General features: G+C 45.7%; 1 protein-coding gene across 1 annotated transcript; it reads right to left on the bottom strand.

Annotated features, from left to right (window-relative positions):
• Positions 1-11,636: 11,636 nt before the first annotated feature.
• Positions 11,637-18,524, bottom strand: CKAP4 (cytoskeleton associated protein 4). The gene is made up of 2 exons (XM_015864071.2): positions 18,026-18,524; positions 11,637-14,676 (listed from the first exon to the last, which is right to left on the bottom strand). The coding sequence occupies exons 1-2, from the start codon at positions 18,380-18,382 to the stop codon at positions 13,345-13,347; spliced, it is 1,689 nt and encodes a 562-aa protein (XP_015719557.1). The 5' UTR covers positions 18,383-18,524; the 3' UTR covers positions 11,637-13,344.
• Between the last annotated feature and the right edge of the window lie 1,006 nt (positions 18,525-19,530).

Here is a 19,530-nt window from a genome sequence, read left to right as displayed (position 1 = left end):
TGCAGAATGCTTTGCTGACATTAATTGTGTTATAAGAAAGAAACAGGTTTTTTTTTAATGGAATAGGACACTTATTTCTAAAGAACATTCTTAAAGGCCTGTTACCAGGATGAAAAAAGCATCCAATTTTAATAAGAGAAGCAATGTGACCTCTGCATACTTCCCATTGCTTTAACAAGGCCGGATCCTTCTCATTTTACCTCAGCTTGCACTAATAAGGGCTCCACGTATAGGAGGCTTTTCTGGCACTGAAGCCTACAGAGATTTTGTACACCACTTCGACTGCTTGGAATCAACAGATGCTTCTGCAAAACCTCTGGAAATGATGGACTTTCTCCCTGCACACTCATCCCCCATCAGCACGATGTCACCTGAATTCTACCTGCTTCTGCTCACTTCCCACTGTGGGCAGATGCGTCAGCTTTGCTGTAGGCATAGGCTTTCCCCCTTAGGACCTGGATACAAAGCTTCAGAAATCACTGCCTGAGGGCCTCTCATCACCCTCCTGCCCTTGCTTGATGTAAAGGAGGGCTTTTACCTTTCATGCCCTTGTGCCAGCTGACACCCACAGGGTGTGACGGGATTTTCCAGACAACGAGGGGTGTTGTTGACCATCTGTTGATGACTTTGTGCCAAGCAAAGTTGCATCCTCTGCTCCAAGAGCTCTTTTTGCATGTGCAATCCAAAAGCTTTCTGTGAGCAGCGCTGCCAAAGAACAAACGCAGGTGCTGGATCATCAGGGAAAGCAAGCAAATGGGGGCATAGAATGTGTTCACATTCAGATGGGAGAGTTCTCCTGAGGCACCCCTGCAATATTCAGCCCCATTGGCAATGGGTAGATCAAATGCTTGATAGAAATGATTTAAACTGGAATTTAATGGAGAAATGAGATAGCTAGATTTCTATAATTTCAACTTGGACAGTGCAAAGGCAATACTTGCATTGGAGAAGTGAAAGGAAGAAGGGTGCTTCTCTTCACCGCTATATCTAATGTGATGTTTCTGGATAGCACCGTCCAGAGAGAGAAGAAACCTGCTTGGCTTTGGAAAGCAGAGCAGCCCTTTCTGTAGCACCACCCAGTGGCTGTAGAAAAATGCAACACAGAATCATCCAGAAGTGCTTCCCAGAACACTTTCCAATTACTTTATTGGATTTTTAGAGGTAAATGTAACTTTGGGCATGCAGACCTAGGTGTGAGTTGGTCTTAGCATCACTGATACCAGACAGACTGTGAGTGAGGATAGTATTATGCACACTGCACTCAAAAAAGTCATGAAGAGATCAACAAAACCTGAATGCTTATGCATTGGTACTCTGGGAGCGCTTTTGGGAACGCAGTGTAAGACCCGGCATTCTTGATGACAGACAGATGCTGTCAAAAATACACATTTTTGCATGATGGGTAAAGCTCAAAGCAGCCTTTTCAGTCTGAGGTAAAGCTTTACAGTCACATTTCAAGATCAGCAGCTGCCAGAGGTGCCCTGGTGGGACATATCCTCCAGTGTTGCAAGATATTGAGGAAGTCTAATGTGTATATATTTACTTGAAGCTACAAGAAGCAGCAGCAGAGCATCATAAGCAAGTCTGTGAGAGCTAAATGGGATATTCAGAGGAGGATATTATGCATGACTGCCACAGCATTTGATGGGAGCAGCGGGTATGCAGCTACATTGACCCTAGGGAAAGGAGTCAAAATACACAGCAGTGTCTGATTTGCAAGAGATTGTTGTAATCAATAAAAACTTCACATGTATGTGCACGTGTATACCCAGCAGCAGAGAACATACATATGAGCGTGTATATAGATAATAATACCTCCTTGTATGTATGCGCGTACATACATGTGATTGTATTGCTTAAATGGCCTCATAAGAAATCCTGTCAGCATTAAACAATCTTTCATGCTTGCCTTGATGCCTGAGGGTCTGCAAACCATCCCCAAGCCGAAGGTGACAAGGAGCTGAAATATTGCTCACTGATAGTTCCAAAGGCAACCATGGCAGAGCACGTCACTGTGCTCAGGCCGACGTCAAGCTGCCTGCTGTAATACAAAGCCGTGTATCCCGCTGTAGCCCCAGCCATCTGCGTGCATGCTATATTTAAAATGGAAAAAGGCCTCTGGGGAAAACGAACCAAATTCACCATGGGTACAAACAGGCAGGGCGCCTTTGAGGACTGTGAAATGCATTTGCGTACACCAGCAATGGATTTCATCCAGGGGCTTTGTTCTTTGTGAGACCTCGTTGCTCCCTGTGCTTATGCTTGAGTAACCCCACACTCTTTGGTAGAAATAATATTCATTTATGCCAGTGTAAGTCACGGGAAATTTGTATTTTTTCCTTTTAAAACACAGGTGCAAGATAACAACAGCCATAACTGGTTTCTTTTCCTGCTTTGTTCTAATTTTTCTGCAGGTGCAGTTTCCCTAATTTTCTACGTTTACTTCAGATATAATTCAGCCCAACAAGAAGGCAGCCAGGCCCTCAGAGCCCTCAGCTAACACCTGCTCTGTAGCAGAGATGTTTCTCCCCATTTGCACAGCCCATCGCTGGTGTTAGGGACTGCCCTGTTCACTTCACAGGCACTGTGCTCCCTCAGCCACCACCATTCAGGCTGGGAAGGGCTGCATCCTTCAATCATTCATCAGTGCTGCTTGCTAACTGCCCAAAGACTGGAGGCAGGGGGTACATAGAGGCCATACATACATGCTAACCAGGGCCAGCATCGATCAGTCACTCTGCTCCAGTAGGCAGTCTGAGGGCAGAGCCAGAGGGTTTGGTTTGGATTTACATGGGCAGAATCTGGCAACAAGTTTAAAGGAGAAAAACAAAGATTTGCATCACAAAGGAGCAGAGGCAAGCAGCACATTTACGCTATATAGTCCCGAGTTCTGTAAGGAAAAGAAACATAAAGCTAATGGAAAATCTTTGTGGCTACTGAATGCATTCTATTCCTGAATGCTCTGTGGAACCAAGAAGTCCCTTGTCTTATAAAAACAGATGCAACAAGTGCTAGTGTGAAGACTTTTTGCTTTGCATTAAGGAGACTAATAGGAAGTTTATGGGCTGTAAAACCCAGAGGAAAAAACAGGATTACAGAAGCAAAGCTCGGCCCCACTGGATTAGAGATCCTCTGGAGCAGGTCCATTGGCCGAGGGGATTTAAATCTGTGCCTCAAAAGCCACACATGCCCGGTCATTCTTCATATTAGCACTAGATAGCCTCTTGGTGGTAGCCTGACTCTCAGTGGGTGGCTGCCCCTTCCGCTCTCTGCATCCCATTCATTTCTTCAAGAGGCACAAAAAGCCTGGTTATCAGCAGCCTGTCTCTCCATGCATCACTGGGACAGCAAATGGGAAACTCTGCCCAGCCTGAGAGTGTTAAAGGATTTAGGGCAGCAGCAGACAGCAGATCAGCAGATCAGTCTGCCCAGAGATGGGAACTACCAGATCTATTCTGTAGAACATGTGTCTGTAGAACATATTCTTGATGGATTATGGATTTATTTTTTTATAACTTTAGAGTACATTCATACTGTCAGGGTGATGAGGGAGGCCTCTCACATCTCCACAAATGAAGCTGTTGGACTGGAGACCTCAGTACAACATCCCATCCTAGGGACACTCAGCACAGCATCCCATCCTAAGGATGCTGTGCTCTTCTTTTGCATGCTGCTACAGCTCTGCACGCAGCTGCTCCAGATGTGCTGTGCAGCCTCCCACACAACTCCTTGCTCTTGATGTTTTACACCTTCAGACCCATCATAACAAAGTGCTGTTCTCCTCATGTTAGCAGGCATGGATGGGATAACAAGCTCTCTTTAGTTTTGAAAAGAGTGAATTGAGCAAACTGCCTTGAAGTGCAGCGCTTGCAACAAATATTCCCAATGAAAGGAGCAGGAGGAGGCAGGGAATGAACAGACAGATCCTACACGTCCTTACGAGGTGCTTAATACGACAATGTAAGATTCTCTACAACATCAGGATTCAACAGCTGTATTGAATAAACTTACTGGTAGAAGCTGATGTCTGCCAACACACCCAAACCTCTTCTTTGCTAACTGCAAAGGAGACTCAAAATGCGGCCAGCAAGAGAAATGTGCTTGTGATGACTAAAACCAAAAAGCACAGAAAGAATTTCAGCTGCACTTTAAATGCTGCCGTTGGTTTTGATGACATGCTAACTGCTGCTCTTCAGTCTCTCACTGCTCTCCAGGGCTTTCCCCAGGAGTTTCCCTTCTCTGCAACACGCTCTGCTTTACTTACTGAAGAAGTCTCGAGCCTGGACTCCTGCCGAGCGAGTGTGTGCGGCTTGGAGGTGGAGCGAGGATTTTGCTTGTGTGTTGGGCTGTGCTTTGGGGACTGCTGGCAGCTGCTCTCAGTGCCCATCCCTACAGCCATCACCTGGAATCCCCTGGCCTGCCTGGTTCAGGCAGCTGGGGTCTCACGAGGTGCACGTGCAGCAGCACAGGTGAGCTGGGTGGGGACACATCCTCCAGAGTGGCAGCAGGGATGGGGGGAGCTACCAGTAATATATAAAGATTACATGGAATCACGGAGTCTTATGTGTTGAAAAGGACCTCTAGAGAACATCTGGTTCAACCCCTTGGTATACCAGGTACCTATAGTAGGTTAAAAAACCCTGATCTGGACACAGCATTCCAAATGTGGCCTAGGCAGGGCAGAGGAGAGCAAGAGGGTCACCTCCCTCAACCTGATGGCCACTGGCTGGCTTATGACCAACTTGTTCCCCACCAGGACATCCAGTTCCTTCTCCATAGATCTTGTATGTGTCTTATCGCTCTTCAGGATCAGGGAAATTTTTTATTACTGTGAGATGAGAGTACTTGAGAAGAACAATAAGCAATGCTCAAAAAAAGCTTTTTAACTGTTGTGCTTCTCTTTAAATACTTTCATTAGCAGGGGTTTAGCCTTATACCATAATTTGAAACAGCGGCTCTGTTACTGAATTAATTTCATAGGTAAAGCATTAAACTATATCTGTTCTAATGAGCACTAAATAGCAAGCCTATTTACAGAAAAGCTTTATGTAGACAAATAAAGGAAAATTAGGATCTAAACAAAAGCTAATGCAATGAGACTCTTGGATAGATGACTGCAATTTTAATGCTTGGGTACAGCTTCACATCCATAAGAGCTGCATTACCCAGACATGCTCAGCAGGCAGTCAACACTGGTGCTGCAAGGCCCAGGGACCCTAGGCATTACCACAACACACTCATTTCTCTTCCAAAACTATTTGCAGAACCTCTACTAGAACAGCAAGATTACATGTGAGTAGTGATCCCTCAAGCCGGATGAACAAATGAATGAAGTCTAAAAAAGCAAACCTCCAGCCAATCCTTGGTGATTTCTGTGGACTTTGGTAAATAGGAACTGATTCCTGAAAGTTCAGGCATTATTTCTCTTGCTGCTTAGTGCAGCTGCAACAGCACTTCTGGAGCACTTCATTGCAATGCTTAAAGTCCTTGATCCTTGCATGTGTCCTGAACCAAAAAACTACTACTGAGGATTATATGTATGAAATAAACTGGAGTTCCACTATCTACTGCCAGCTGCATTTGTAAGCACTCTCTGTCCATACTGAGAGGTGGACTGAAGAAATAGAAGACTTTTTGTTCTGGAAAACTAATAATAAAGCTCCCCAGACACTGGAAAATAAGTAGTGAGCCTGGAGGCTGTACAGCAGTAGATATCCATCCTATTCAGCCCCTGAAAACTTTGCTTTGTCACTAAATTCTTTCCCCTTTGTCCATTTCATAGAATCATAGAATCATTAAGGTGAGAAAAGATCTCTAAGATCACTTGGTCCAACTGCCAGCCCATCCCCACCATGCCCACTGACCACGTCCCTCAGTGCCACATCCACACGGCTCTGGAACACCTCCAGGGACGGTGACTGCACCACCTCCCTGGGCAGCCTGTGCCACTGCAGCACCACTCTTTCTTTTCACAATATTCTGCACCTCCTGAAAGTGTGGAAATCAACAGAGAACAATTCCTCAATGTCCACAGGCCTTGGATCATGTTGCATGAGTAGTAAGACCCCACAAAGCGAGGGAAGGGAGAATATGGTAGTCTTCATCTTGAAGGCTTCAAGATATTTTACCCTTGCCTTGAGCAGAGAAGACTGCCCTGCACCCAAATGGGCTGTGAGCTGTCACCCTGCTACACCGTACAGCTGTTGTGGCTGCAAATACCCAATGGCTGAGGGAGGAGGAGGTCAGGGCTTTCTCCAGTCCTGCCACCAACCTGCCTGCAGTCACTGGAAGGCTGCAACACGCTTCTGAGATGCTGTAATGCTGCTTGAGCACCGAATGCATTCAAGAACAGAGGAATTTTTCAAGGGTCTAGGAGGTTATTAACACCTCAGTTAAGGATCACCTCTCTCTAAGGATTCAGACTCCAGCAAATGTTAATTATCCTTCCATCAATCTCATGTTCATGAAAGCTTCGTAAGGACTATTTTTAGCTGTACAAATATCTCCTTCCTGAATGGAAAAGCTTTTGTTCCTCTTGCATATCTTATTTTTCAGTGTTAAGCACGTTAGATAGAACTGAGTTTCTTTTCTTTCTCAGAAACCATCTCAAGAATGTACAATACTTAATGAAATTGCTAAGAACAATACCATCTTTAGACATGAATATATGTTAGAAATCTGGAATGAGGATGAGACAAGAATGATCACAGCAGGGTGCTTGAAGTCCATGTTTAATCCTACATGAATATGCCACTGAGAGAGCTGTTTGGTGCCCAGAGCATTCCAGCAGACAGATGTCCCTAAGTAAGCCTTCTCAACCAGGTCTGTTGGGGGAGGGCTGAAACCTCTGGGGTGCAAGTAACAATGGCTCCATTCACTGGGGGCACTACCTGTGATGCCTCAGTGTGTCTTCTGTGCAACAGAAGTAATAGGATCTCTGAACCCACATCTGAATGGTGTAGCATGTTCTGCTCACACCTCCAGCAGCTGGTGAGGTATTGGAACAGGCTGCCCAGGGAGGTGGTGCAGTCACCATCCCTGAAGGTGTTCAGAATTGTGTGGATGTGGCACTGAGGGATGTGGTCAGTTGGACTAGATGGTCTTAAGAGGTCTTTTCTAACCTTAATGATTATGTGATTCTATGAAACAACAGCACAGGGATGGCTGACCCTCAGTGAGCTGTTTACTCTGGAGCATAATGATGAACACTGGACCATCTCTACTGTTTATGTTTGCAATCTTTTGAACATAAATAGTAAATGTGCGCTAGGGCCCAGTCTGCTTCCCTAAGAGCATAAGCCGTATTTGTTTAAACCAGAGATCATAGTACTCTGTATTCCATACTTTGATAACTTTCTTTTGCTTATGTGTCCAGGCACAGAGAAGCAGACTTCAGAAAGGAAAGCCTTGCTCAGAATGAGAAGTTCTGGTAACTATTAGGTATTTTGGTAAGCTGCTCTGACACACTTGTTGGGGAAGAGAGGATTTTTGGAGCTTTAGGTACTGGAAATCATTGTTGGGTTTATTACACATTTTCTGTGTGGCTTTGGGCAAAGTGCTTTGGCCTTAATTTTATACCAGAGAAGGAAATAAAGTGTAGCTATTGACTTCAGAGGGATCTGGTTTGGGACCCTTGCCTCACCAGAACTTTTAAGTTTCTTATTTGTATGTAGGAACTATAAAGGAGTGGTTTACAAATCTTCATTGAAGACCTGTTTTCCATTCACAGACCTTGAGCAATAAGGTCATCCAGGTGAGGCAGCTTGGGCTGCACAGCTCTGATACAGCCTGCTGCCCAGTGCGCAGCTCTGGCTCCTATGAAGACCACTTGCAGGCTGGGTCCTGCTCCCTTTTGCAGAGCGTTTGGGGTTTCCAGGGCTGGGAAACCAAAATGAGAAATATCCTGGGAACTGCACTGTTTCCTTTTCACCTGCCACTAATAGCTGTCAATTCACTTGTTTAGATAATACCTCTTGCAGTGCTCTCCATAAATGTGCAGCTCTGTAGTGGCTGACATTTAAAGAGCTAATACGGCTTGAAACTTCAGATTATTACTGCAGAACAAATAACATTTAAACATTATATTCTGTATCTCCTGGCACATATATATTTATGGGAATTTTGGTCAGAAGGGAGAAAGGAAAAAAAAAAAAAACCCACAAAATTATTAGAACCTTGTTTACAAGCCAGAGCACTAAAAAAATTTGAGAGTTTCAAGGTAAACCTGATTCTTTCTGTGCTTGTTATGTTTTCCATCCTTACTCATCACTGTAGGACTCCATCCCAACCGCAATCTAAGCGGTATTGACAGGAAAGGATTATCCACAGGAATCTGACATATTTACATCTAGAGAGTGCCAAGGGAAAATCTTTCTGAGTGGAACAAAGCCGGCCTTATTTGAACCAGCTTCTTCCTCTGCAACTGTGATGGACACCAGGGCGGGGTGCAGGAGTTAACTGGCTGATAAATATTTCATACACTAATTTCTTCTCAAGAGGATATGTAGGAAAATGAGAAATCGCTGCTTTGGTTTTTATTCCTCTCCGAATGAAACTGGAATCACTTGACAAAAGATTTGTGGCAAAATGCTGAGCTGAGCTCCTAGAGAGCGTCATCGCGGAAAAGATTTTGGGATGCATCATTTGCAGCTCCTTATCAGCCAAAGGAACACCTGTTCCATATGTTCTCATACATAAAAAAACAGAGCTCTGGGATCTCTTTGTCTTAGGTCTAGCAGGCTTAAAGACGTGATGCTGCATTAACATCAAATACCTCTGGGTTTTAGCACTTGCATTATAACTGTCAGAATCATCCAATTCTGCTCTTATAAACAGATTCCTGAGTTCCCTCTCTTGGTGCGTGAGTGAGCTCCAACTATTGAGAAGACAGATTATTTTGGGAGCTTGCAAAATGATGCACACCAAGAGATTCTGGAGAGGTTTTGCTACGTGAGCCAACAGAAAATATACACTGCTTTGGTGTGCAGGGTAGAATTATTTTGAGCAATTCTGCTCACCATTGGAGCAAAGGGACTGTTTGAAAAAGGGACGGATTTGCATGCTCTTTGAGCATTTCCTACCTGGATCTGGAAATATATGTTGTGTAAATATTGTGACCCTGCACTTCTGATATCTGTGAACACCAGCTCACTGCTGGCAGAGAATGGCAAGGGCTAACATACATGCAGGAAGGGCAGGATTTCAGCAGCGTAGGGTACTTTGAGGACCAACAGGGATGAGCATCCTGTAGTGCTAAATATTATATCCCAGTTAACATTAAAAGCAAAATGACTACAGGTTTCCCATCCTGAAACATCTATAAACAAAACAACTGATGGCACAACGAATATGTCAGGGACCAGTTATTTGCAAAGTGGGCAGAATAAGTACCAGTGGGGGGAGTACTGCAGACCACAGGGGCAGAGTAACACTGCACATCTGCCCACTGCTATACCCAGCATGAGCCCTTAAAGTTGCAACCTGGGAAGGTTCAGAAAAGCAATGGTTACCCTGCAGCTCTCTGCTGCCCCTGCAATGTCCTTATCTCTGCCTTGCTGCATTTCAGCCCCACATCACCCCCTCCACAATAAGCAAATAGGTCCTTTCTTTCTTCAGAAAAGACTTCTCTAAGTACTTCTTACATATTTGAGAACTGTACTATTTGTTTCCTCCCTTTCTCTCCCTTCAGCCCCTCCACTGTTTTCAAGTCAAAATGAGCTCAGCTGTTGAATCTTTTATTTCACAAAACATTTTACCTCTGATCATCACTATCTTTCTCTGCCAGAGCCTCTCCTGCTGAGCCACACCTTTCCTCAGTCTCTGCAAGGGAGAGAGGATATCCTTAGCAGTGCTGAGCAGAGGGCCCACACTGGAAGTTTTTAGGCAGTCCTGGTGTTCACACATCTCAGTAAGCCTTTTTTTCCTGTAGTTGTTTAACTTTTCTACAACTTTGTTTATACTACCAGCTGAGTTATGTCAAATAAAATGGTGAAAAGATTAAACCACTAATCTGTGTTTCAACGAAACTTCTAACATATGCATCCATGCCACCAGCAATTCTTCTTGCTTTTGTATGTTATTTCACTTGAGATGGTGGTCTAATCCACACTGGGAGAAGTCCAAGCACCAGCACCCGGTTTACCTCCACCCAGTCTGTCATGCAGAATACGGGTAAGCCCTTTCAAGTCGAACCAAGTCCTCAGTGCCTGGGTCTAATGGCTTCCCCATTTGTAAGGTAAGAGCTGAAAATAAAGACAAATGTTAGTAGCTGATTTGATCAATACCTGTCAAGCCAAATACAAAAGCTGGACCTGAGGTATGCAAAGGGATCTTTGCAGCTGTGCCTGCCTCCAGCCACTTTATTTATGAACAATTATCCTTACTTAGCGAAATAAATCATTTCAAAAAATGATTTCAAAAATCATTCTGCCACAGAATTAAAGTTACTAGATGCACAACTAGTTGTTTTTCATTTAACCTCTGAGGTCTAATGTGGCCTGGCCATGTGGCTGGCTTTAAAGTGTCATTATGCTCCCTCCTTACCTCCCTACTACCTTTCAAAGCCTTTACAAGGTCTCGAATACCTTCCTGTCAACAGACTGCGCTGATTCTCCTTTAGTAGGAAGGGTTTGGGTGCTCCCCTGTTTTGTTGAACACATATGTAGCCTAATAACATGTATTACTTATCTATCTCTGTGAAGTGGACCTTGGTAACTCTCAGGACGTGATGATGCCAACACTAATAGAAACATCATGGATCATCTGACTTGGAAAGGACTGTTAAAAAACATCCAGTCCAACTCCCCTGCAAGGAACAGGGACACCCACAGTTAGATCAGGGTGATCAAAGCCTCTCCATCCTGACCTGAGGTACCTCCATGGATGGGGCATCCACCTTCTCACTAAGAAACCTGCTACAGTGCCTCACCAACTTGATTGTAAAAATCATCTTCCTTATGTGCAATCTAAATCTTCCCCCTTGTAGTTCAAAACCGCTTCCCCTTGTCTTCTCACAACTGATCATGATAAAAAGTCTGTCCCTTGCCTTCTTACAGACCCCTCTCTCAGGCCACTCTCAGGTCTCCCTGGATCCTTCTCTTCTTTGGGCTGAACAGCCTCAGCTCTCTCAGCCTGTCCTCACGGTAGAGGTGTTCCATCCCCTGGATCATTTCTGTGGCCCTCTGGATGGACTCCAACAGGTCCATGTCTCTCCTGTACTGAGGACTCCACACCTGGACACACTATTCCAGGCAACGTCTCACCAGCACAGAGTTGAGGGGCAGGATCACATCCCTCACCCTGCCAGCCATGCTTCCAGCCTCGCATGCATTCACTGCATTCATCGCATACTTCTCACCTTGCAACTACCATCCTAAGATCCTGAGCATTCTAGACAACACTGCAGCACTGACAAGGCTCAAAATCCATCTTCAAGAGTTCCTCTGTAAGCACAGCAGCTAAACTACCTCCAGTAAAAGCTGGAAAGTCAAGGGCTGTGCCCCTCCTCAGTATAAAGCTCTGGTCCTCTGGTCAGTATAAACCTCAGGCCCTTTCCATCTACCCACTGGGAACCTCTTGGCAAGCGTTACATTAAGTAAGCAGCAAACCAGAAAAAAAAAAAAAGAAAAAAAGAAAGGTGCAAAGAATATTCCAAACATTTATTATGCATTAAAAATACTGCAAACAAGCCATACAGTTCATTTCACAGTAACCTAAAGAACGTTGTTCAAGAACTTGAGAAGTCAACACAGAACAGTGCAGTTCAAACAGTGACAACAGTTATCTTAATGCCATGGGTCCCTTTCTTCGCCAGCAGTTCTTTCCTGTTTACAGTGTGAACAACACAAGATACAGCTTGCTATCTTATTTAACTAAGAGAACACCCTTTCACCCATGCTGTTCCTACAAACACACCACTTTAGAGAAGTGCTATTTCTAGGAATGATTTTCCTAATGTAGCCAAAGTGCAGGCTGAGGTGGGCACAACGCACACAAGCAAGCGGTGGTCCCTGTTTTCAAGATATCTATGTGCAGAACCCTGTACCAAATCTTCGGATAAAGTTCAGAAGTAAACTTGGAACAGAGGATATCCTTTCTGAACACACAGAAAACTAAAAAAGTTCAGTGTGAAAGTGGTTTTGAAATGAACATAAATACCTGGAGTATTGTGATACCTTGTCTTCTCTCTCAACCAGTTAGAGGAAGGATCCTTCACTACTGATGCCCTGGGCAGATACCTGGGGAAATCAGTCATAAGGAATTGGCCCCAAGTTCAGGACACTGTTAGCTGTGTGAAAACTTGGAAACGTATATACCTTAGAAGCAATTCTGCTGATTTCATGCTGATTTCCCCCCTTTTGTGTTGTGAAGTGTATTATTATTATTATTAGCATGCTTGCCATACAGGGAACGTGACAGCCGCAATTTCAGTCCTCTCTCCTCATCTGCGATCATTTTTACAGAAGATTCTGTATCATGGAGTCTTAGGTCTCTATGAGAAAGAAACAGCCTTGTCATGAAAACAGCCCAAAAATACACAAAGAATTACTGTACCTTCTTTGCAAATGTTCCTTCTGAGCACCAGTCTTTTGCACCAGCAGCTAAAAGATGCTGGTACAGAAGCCCACAAGCAATTAATCTCTCCAGCCATATGGTGGAGCACCTCTCCTAGGTCTCATGCCCAAGCAATACTACTTCATAACATTTCTTTCTGGAGGTCCAGCTTATCCATTAGTTCCATGGTACAATTTCAGGGCACAAAGAAATGGACTCTACCTCAGCTGTCAGCTGGTAAACTGACCCCATGGCTGAGCCACAACTACAGACATAGGTGACTCGCTTCAAAGCTGGTCAGGGTGATAGGTCTCTCCATTTGACAGGGTGATAGGTTTGTTCATCTGCTTTTTAAAGCACGTTTACGAGACAAATCCTCAGTGCATATGGCTGTACACTTTTCATACCAGAATAGCTGTGGTCCCTTGGTGTGGGATTTCTAATGTCATAGTGTGAAACACCTTCATACCGTTAAATATGTGCCCATGCTGATGAGGCTGTAGTGCCTTAGTTACACCACTACAGTTGCAGTGGTACAACTTTACAGAGAACAGAAGCGCTTAGAAACTCAACCCATAATTAAACTCATGTTTTCTCAAAATAAAACAGAAAAAAACAAACAAACCAAAACAAACAACTACACAAAAAGAGAAATAAAGGAAACAAGCAGAACTGTCTCTATTATTAAAGTATTCTCTTTGGAGGTATCAAATTGCTTTTAAAAAGAGTAAAAAACTGGGCATACAAAAGCTATTTTCTTTAATCCAATATATGCACAAGGAGCACTGCTGCCTAAACTTTTTCATGTATTTTTTCAACTTTCACAAACAATCTTTCCAGATCATTCCTCAGGTCGTCTATAGAGCTCTTGACAGACTCCAAGTTGTTCTCATTATTCTCAATTTTCACAGAGTAGGAGACTAAACTATCCACTGCAGTTCTGATCATTTTCAAATCAGAATCAACCTGGCTGACAGAAGATCTCAATTCATCCACAGAGCCTTCCACAGAATTAAATTTTTCGAGATATCCTTGAGAATGTGCTTGATCCATCTGAAGACTTCCCTGATCCAACAATATACTAATTTGCTTCTGGACATCCTCAAGAGCACCTGAAGATGGCAAGTCACTGATACTTCTTCTCAGGTCCTCTACATCATTGTACAGCGAGGTCTGTGATTCACCGAGATTTTTCAGAACATCTGAGACTGAAGTTATGTCCATGTCTGAGATTCCCTGAAGACCACTCATGCTTTGTTCCAGAGTACTGAGCTTGTTGTCATATTCTGCCTCCTTAGAAAGGAATGACTGTAACTTTTCGCCATGCTGAGAAGCAATAGAACTTACAGACTTCAAGCTCTCCTCTATGTGTCTCAATCGAGACTCTAGTCCTTCGCTGTTGTTTTCAAAAGTTTCTAATGCTTTTCTAAAGAGTTCGTTTTCTTCCCATTTGCTAAGCTCAGCTTTAATATGCAGTAAATCTTCATCAAGTCTTTTAATGTCACCAGGGAGCTGCATAATAGACTCCTCTGCTCTTAGAACTTTCTCTTGTAAAGCTTTTAATGAGAGGTGTTCTGTGTCTGCAGCCTCTTTGAATTTCTCATGCTCCTGCTTGAGGTTAACTAACTCTTTCACTTCAGTATAAACATCAGACTCCATGGAGTTTATTGTATTCTTCAAGGTCTCTATGTCTTTTGCTTTGGTTTTCAGGGATGCTTGCATCTCACCAAAAGCATCCTTTAGCACCTTTATTTCATGCTTATACGCATCTGCTTTTTCTAGTGAATCAACTTTTGCTTTCATATTTTTTATTTCGTCTTGGCTCCTTTGCTGGACTTCAGTGAACACAGCAATATTATCATTGATAGACTTGGTTAGCTCCGTTAGTCTCTCTTCCACTGTGTTTTCCAGTGATGTAAAGTCTCGTTCCCTTGCATCCTTCACCATGTGGATGCCATCAGACAAGTCTTTCAAAATTTCATTTTGCAGCTTCTGAAGCACATCACTGATCCGATTAATTTCATTCTCCCCTTGCTTAACTGCCTTCTCAGTTACCTCCTGCTTCTGCTGAGCAATTTTCATCATGGATTCAAAATCTCCAAAGGTGGCTTGAAGGGAACGCACCTAAAACAAAAATCCAGATGGTTAACACAACTTTATCCTTACCAGTATCCTTATTAAGATCGTGGTGGCCCTTGCTACCATACTAAATGATCACTTTGTAGTCCTCCCATGCTCCCTACCTGAGATCACTCTATGGCATATAGATACAGCATCTAGAGCCTTGCAGATCTATATACATACCCTCCACTGAGGACCCTTGACCTCAATGACCTGCTACAGATTATCCAGGAAACTCACAGCAGTAAAAAATCAAGCTCAAACCTCCAGAGTTTGCAGCTCTACCCCTGAGCCACTCCTGCTCTATATGATTCCTGTGGGCTGCAAGTCTTTACTAAGGGAGAACGCAAAACAAAACAAAGAATAAGCACTATCTTGCATGCACTTCTGAATACAGAACAGCTGAGATTACACTCTGCCAGGATATTAAACCTGAGGTCAGTACCTCAACATGAAAAAAGTTTCAAAGCAGGCAAGAAAGCATAACCACGAAAAACTAAGGGAAAAGTAGAGCTGGGAATGGCTGGGAAATTGAAGTATTAATCATGACAATTTGCTGCTCCTGGAGACCGATTTTTCTTGTTAACTAATTTTTAACATAAAAACATAGAAAGGTTTCATTGTTCTAAATGAGTTGCACCTGATTATGCATACACAAACACACTGTTAGTGAGCGGGGGCGCATGTACGCACATGGGCTGAGAACAGAGCTGTAACAGCAGTCAAAGGGACTGACTGACTTCTGTCTCAGGTTAACATAGAAAGTTATTACCACTGGCTCAGGCACGCTATGAAGCTTCTCAACTACAAAAACTATATTTACTGCTGTTCTAATGGCGGCAACAGGGAAAAGGATAAGTGGTGTGCAGCCATCAAGCTCATCTGCTCTCATATTTGCCAGGCACACCAATGGGAAAGAAAGTGTTACTTAATTTTGGGGCCAAGTAGAATACTGGTCTCAAGGCTGCCGAGAAGTGTGTGTGTGTGTGTTGCACTTTTTTCACGTTTGTAGAGTTAACACTCCCACTGGCTGCAACAGGAATCTATCACGAACAAAATACCTCAAGGCTTTGGCAGGATGGCAAGTGCTGAGTAATGCGTGCAGCCTTGCCTCATGCCTATGGCTGAAGGGTATATATTTAATCAGTCATGCCACATGTGCTGCCATGTTTACTGATTAGATACACAGCTGGAAAGGTTTTATTTTATAAATTAAAGGAATTTACATATTAGAAAGATATACACGTATTAGAAAGAAAATTTTCTTTCGAACTGAGAATGGCTCTAGCAGTTCCCAGTCAGTCTCCGAGCCTAGAAATTCATCTCAAAACACTTAATAGACTTAGTAAAAAGAAAATAAGTTTTTTGTTTGTATTTTTGCAAAACTAAACCCTGGACCAAGATTTTAAGGGGAATCCACACAGTTAGAGGACTGTAGGCTTCAGCCACGCAATTCGCCCTTGCTCCAAAGGATCCCTGAAGTTTGAAGAACACCCATAAGGATTACATCCTTTACCCTCTCTTCTGTAAAAACTTTTGCAACAACTTTACATTCCTTACACTTTTACTCTCTCATGCTCATACATGAAACAAGAAATGAATGAAAGAGGGGGGAAATAGCAGGCAATACCACCACACATATTGCAGCTGGGCAAGAGCCATTCCCCTGACTCACCAGCCTCACTTTCATTACACCCTGACTGCCATTCACTCTGACTTTTTTCCACATGGAGAGTTTTCCCTATCACTATAGATGGAGTTTAGAAATCTGGGAGAGCACACTGATGTTCTCTTCCCATCTTATGAAGGAATTTATTTTTCTTTGACAAAGCCAAACCAGCAAGTTTATATTTTTAATTAACCACCTTCCCATGTCAGCCTGAGAAAAGCCACCAGAAACAGGCAGAGGAGGTATCTCTGAAAACTGCTATATTCAAGTCTAGAATTCCACATCATTTCCTTTTTCCTCCTCCTGCTGATGCGTAAAGCAGATGAGTTTATATAACACTCCTGACAAAAGCTTTCTGCAGTAGAAAACTGAAGAGGAAAGATAGCTCCACCCAGCACCCTCTACGTACAATGCAGGACCCCACACATGTGTACAATGCCGAAATAAAGCCTGCGCTCCTCTCCTTCAAGTACACTCTGCAGTAAATGCAGCACAAAGCCACAGAGCTTTCGAGGGTTACACCAATACTCTGCTACCTCCTTCCCCCACCTCTTACTCCTGTACTAGAGGGTCTCACTTCAGCCATCTGTTACAAACAAGCAAGCAAAGTTTTGGTTCTCTTTCAAAGCATCTCTTTATAATCTTACTCTATATACCTATCTCACAGAATATGCAAAAGATACCTGCGGTAATCTGCAACAACGCAGAGACAGACAGCAAATAGCACCCTTTTGTAAGCTTGATGGGCTTACAATCTCCTTCTGAAACAACCCTGCACTCTTACACCCCTTTCCCATCTCACAGGAGTTCCCTCCTTGTGACAGAGCTAAGGCCAAGGCTGATCCTACAAGTTCCTGGCTCACAGGGAGCCAGGCACCCACAGGAGGCGGCTCCCAGTAGTTAAGCTGGGACAGGAATTTCCCCTGCCTTGATCTTGGCCCTAACTACACACACTGCCTGCAAACCCACTGCAATACACCCCAGACAGAAGCCTGATATATATTTTAATTTGATTATATGCTTTCATGTTCACCATGTTATTAAGGTCCTAAGCACCCAGGGACATATCCAGACGGGCAGTGCCATTTGTGAAGCTCTAGCTCCGGGGCCAGTAAGGCTCAAGGGAAAAAATTCAGAAGGAGTGTTTCCTCTGAGTCCCTCGAGCCACACCCTTTGTCAGCCACTCCACATCTCGGCTGCGATGCTGGCCATCCCAGCCCTGCTCTCCGGGCTGCAGACGGCAGGAGCCGGGCAGGTTCTGTAGTTGGAGCAGTGCTCGCGGCACGGCTCTGCAGCTCCACTGGCGACCTGGGGTCCGAGCGCAGCATCGCAGCAGCTCCTGCCACGTCCACATCCACGTTCAGCCGTACTACTGACACCACCGGCCTTGGCGCGCGTCGGACGCGTCCAGAAGGCTCCCTTTTAACTTCGCGATGGTAGGGAACGTGGAAATCCCGGCGGCGGGGTCCGCTCTCCCACCACCACGTCAGCGTGCCGGCTGTTTTACATAAAATGGCTTCGCACCGAGCAGGCCAGCGGGGCGGACTCCTCGGGAGGCCCCGCGACCACCCCCTCCAACACCACGACAGCATCCTTCACGGACGAGGCCCGGAGGCGCACCCCCTTCCCGCACGCCCGGCGTCCGCCTCGGTGCGCTCGCCCCCCGCCCGCCGCCCCCGCTACCTTCTGCGCCACGGCGTCCAGCGTGGCGGCGAGCTCTTGCCGCTGCCGCCCCGAGGCCTCCCTTTCGCGGGCGCTCCGCCCGACCTCCTCCCGCAGCTGCCGAACGTACCAGCCGGCGGGCAGCGCGGCGCCCAGCACCACGACGGCGCCCAGCAGCAGCGCCCAGCCGCGCTGCTGGCCGGCTCCGGAGCGGCCCCCTCCGCCCCCCGCCCCGGACCGGCCGCCCCGGCCGTGAGACGACGCCGCCGCCGGCTTCTTGGCCGCCGCCTCCTCGGAGCCGCCCGGCTGCGCGCCCCGCTCGTTGGCGGCGGCGGGCGGGCTGCCCCCCTTGGGGCCCCGGTGTTTAGCGGCCGACATGGCGGGACGGGGCCGACCCCGTGCGCCGAGCGGGAGCGAAGAAGGCTCGAAAGGAGCGAAGGCGGGAGGGAACGAGGGAGGGAAGAAGGGAAGGAGGCCGCCGCCGTGCGATGGGGCGGGGGTGCCGGCCCGGACAGCGCCCGCGCCCCGCCCCGCGAAACCGCCACGCACGCGGGGCCGGGCCTGGGCCCCCGCGGGGCAGCCCGCCGCCACGACCAGGGGACCGGGCTGACTCGGGGGGCGCAGGCTGCGTGGACATCCCCAGCCCCGAGGGGAACGCGGCGCTGACCCGCGCGGCACCAAAGCCCTGTGCGGGCTATAGGACAGACCTGCTGCAAGGAAGTGTAGGTGTGTCAAAAACACACCTCGAGTTCGTCAGCATCGGACCTTTCTAAAATTTCTTTTGCACTGGTGGCACCAGTTGGCATAGGGACTGTTGGCTGATAGGCACCAACTGCTCTGCCAGCTCACTGCAAAATGTAAGGATCTTCTGGGCGTAGACCTTTCAGTGTACCCCCTTAGTCAGTGATGCATGGCAGGGACGGGGGTTGGTAACCTTTCAGGTAAAGATGTCCTGTGATATAAAAGTGCCCACACATCAGGTTGGATATTAGGAAGAATTTCTTCTCAGAAAGAGCGGTGCTGCAGTGGAACAGGCTGCCCAGGGAGGTGGTGCAGTCACCGTCCCTGGAGGTGTTCCAGAAAAGAGAAGCTGTCACGCTGAGTAACACAGCCTAGAGCAGTCACAGGCATGGGCTGATGGTTGCACTAGATGAGCTTAGTGGTCTTTCCAACCTTAATGATGCTATGATCACACACAGTGCAAGGCAAAGGTGGCTACAGCATCTGACTTCTGTAACTTGACTCAGGACAGTGCTGTGACAAAGCATCCGATGTGACAGTTTGTAATTGGAGAATCCCAAATAGCAAAACATGCAAAAATGTCTTCTCTTCTGCTCTGTCCCAATGCTTACTTTTACTTCAGACAGAAATGTGGCCACCCAGTTTTTAATGCCTCTTTGTTTCTCCCTGATAGACTTGCTGAGTAACTGGGTCACCAGGATCGACCCTCAAGGATTCTTTTTTATTTTATCGTTTAATCACCAGATGGTGAACAAAGTAAGCTGATTCTTTATTGCTCCTTTCTT

Source organism: Coturnix japonica, chromosome 1, assembly GCF_001577835.2.
Source record: "Coturnix japonica isolate 7356 chromosome 1, Coturnix japonica 2.1, whole genome shotgun sequence".
Taxonomy (NCBI): Eukaryota; Metazoa; Chordata; class Aves; order Galliformes; family Phasianidae; genus Coturnix; species Coturnix japonica.
Note: the sequence above shows the minus strand (reverse complement) of the source record. Positions and strands in the feature narration are given on the sequence as shown.

Excerpts from the sequence above, each read along its gene's own strand:
- CKAP4 (XM_015864071.2), bottom strand. The coding sequence starts at position 18,382 with ATGTCGGCCGCTAAACACCGGGGCCCCAAGGGGGGCAGCCCGCCCGCC. Across the intron at positions 14,677-18,025 it reads TGGACGCCGTGGCGCAGAAG|GTGCGTTCCCTTCAAGCCAC; the intron begins GTAGCGGGGGCG and ends TTTTTGTTTTAG.